This window comes from Otolemur garnettii, unplaced genomic scaffold (assembly GCF_000181295.1).
Source record: "Otolemur garnettii isolate 467f Iridium unplaced genomic scaffold, OtoGar3 scaffold00159, whole genome shotgun sequence".
Lineage (NCBI taxonomy): Eukaryota > Metazoa > Chordata > Mammalia > Primates > Galagidae > Otolemur > Otolemur garnettii.
The window spans coordinates 1,214,937-1,216,347 of record NW_003852554.1 but is presented as its reverse complement, the minus strand read 5'-3'; the positions used below and the strand labels follow the sequence as shown (position 1 = coordinate 1,216,347).

The 1,411-nt window shown below is 38.1% G+C and overlaps 1 protein-coding gene across 1 annotated transcript in view; it reads left to right on the top strand.

Moving 5' to 3' along the window:
• The window catches only part of LOC111728459 (oxysterol-binding protein-related protein 9-like), a 147,823-nt gene that overhangs the window by 51,048 nt on the left and 95,364 nt on the right, over nucleotides 1-1,411 (top strand). The window contains exon 2 of the mRNA XM_023519157.1: nucleotides 1,118-1,168. Coding sequence (XP_023374925.1) covers nucleotides 1,118-1,168 — 51 coding nt within the window. The remainder of the gene's footprint in view (nucleotides 1-1,117; nucleotides 1,169-1,411) is intronic.

Below are 1,411 nucleotides of genomic sequence, written 5' to 3'. Positions count from 1 at the left end.
CCTGGGCCTGCCAAACCACAGTGAGAACTACAACCAAAAAATAGCCTGGCCTTGTGGTGGGTGCCTGTAGTCCCAGCTTCTTGGGAGGCTGAGGCAAGAGAATTACTTTAAGCCCAAGAGTTTGAAGTTGCTGTGAGCTGTAATCCCACAGCACTCTCTGCTGAGGGCGACATAGTGACACTGTCTCTTAAAAAAAAAAAAAAAACACTTTATTTGAAGTTTTACTTTATTACATAGGGTGATATAATTTTAGTAATATTTATGGAATGTCAATATGCTTCTTGTGGGTTACATAGCTTTTGCTTGCTTGGATCGGTCTGGTGAGGGAGACAGACAGGGTAAGCAGTGTTTGATCACTAAATGTTTTCTTTTGAACACCTAATGTGTACCAAACACTGTTCTGAAGCATAAGATGAGTCAGGTACAATTACGACCCTGTAAGAAATGTGCAGTCTTGTGGATAAGTCAGGCCAGTAAACCAGCCATTGTTAACACAGCATGGCACATACAGGAGACTCTGGGGGCCCAGGGTGGGCAAAATTAATATTTCGTCTAGGCCAATATGTCTAAATCAGACAGAGCAAAGGCACTGAAAGTGACAGCAAGGCAGAAAATCTGGGTCAAGGGTATGCCAAAGTGAGGACCATTGAATGAGATGTCGTAGAGTTAAACAGTTCCACTTGGGGAATTGGAAGGAAGTAAAGCTGGAGTTAGGTTTCTTTCTCAGAGTGTTGTCTTCTACCTCTCTTTATCAGAATCATCTGGGAGCAATTTTTAGAGGTCCAGGTGATTCTTAGCCTTCTAGGTGATTCTTGGAGTAAATATGAGAAACAATGGGCTAGAATTAAGGGGCATGAGAAGGAACGGAAATTATAGTGTAATATATGTTACATGAAAAGTAAGTATAAAGTCTTGGGATTTGGTTAATTTTATGTGCTATGAATCATTTTCATTGATAACCTTTATAATCACTATCCATAGTGATTTCTTTTCTGGAGTGGAGTGGGCGGAAGGGATGGATATAGTGCTGTAAATCTTGTCTTTATCCCAAGATAATTCTAAAAACAATTTATCAATCTATTCATGATGTTCATTGAATTTTTTGTTTTCCTTTTAGTCCAAGGACAAGATGATGAGAGGCTCTCGCAGAGGATGTGTTAGACTCAGAGTGAGTATTTATGCATTTTTATGAAAACTATTTTTGACAGAGAAATAAATGTATTTTTGATGGAATTATAGAAGTCTAAATTTAGTTTAGGTTCTTTACTCAATTGTTGGGGCAGGAAACTAAATCTCAGAGAAGAAAAGTGATATTTTTAAAGTAACTGTTAGTAAGTATCAGAACCAGGATTACAACTCAGTTATTCTGACCCATGATTTAATGTTTTGTCTATCACTTATGATGCCTATT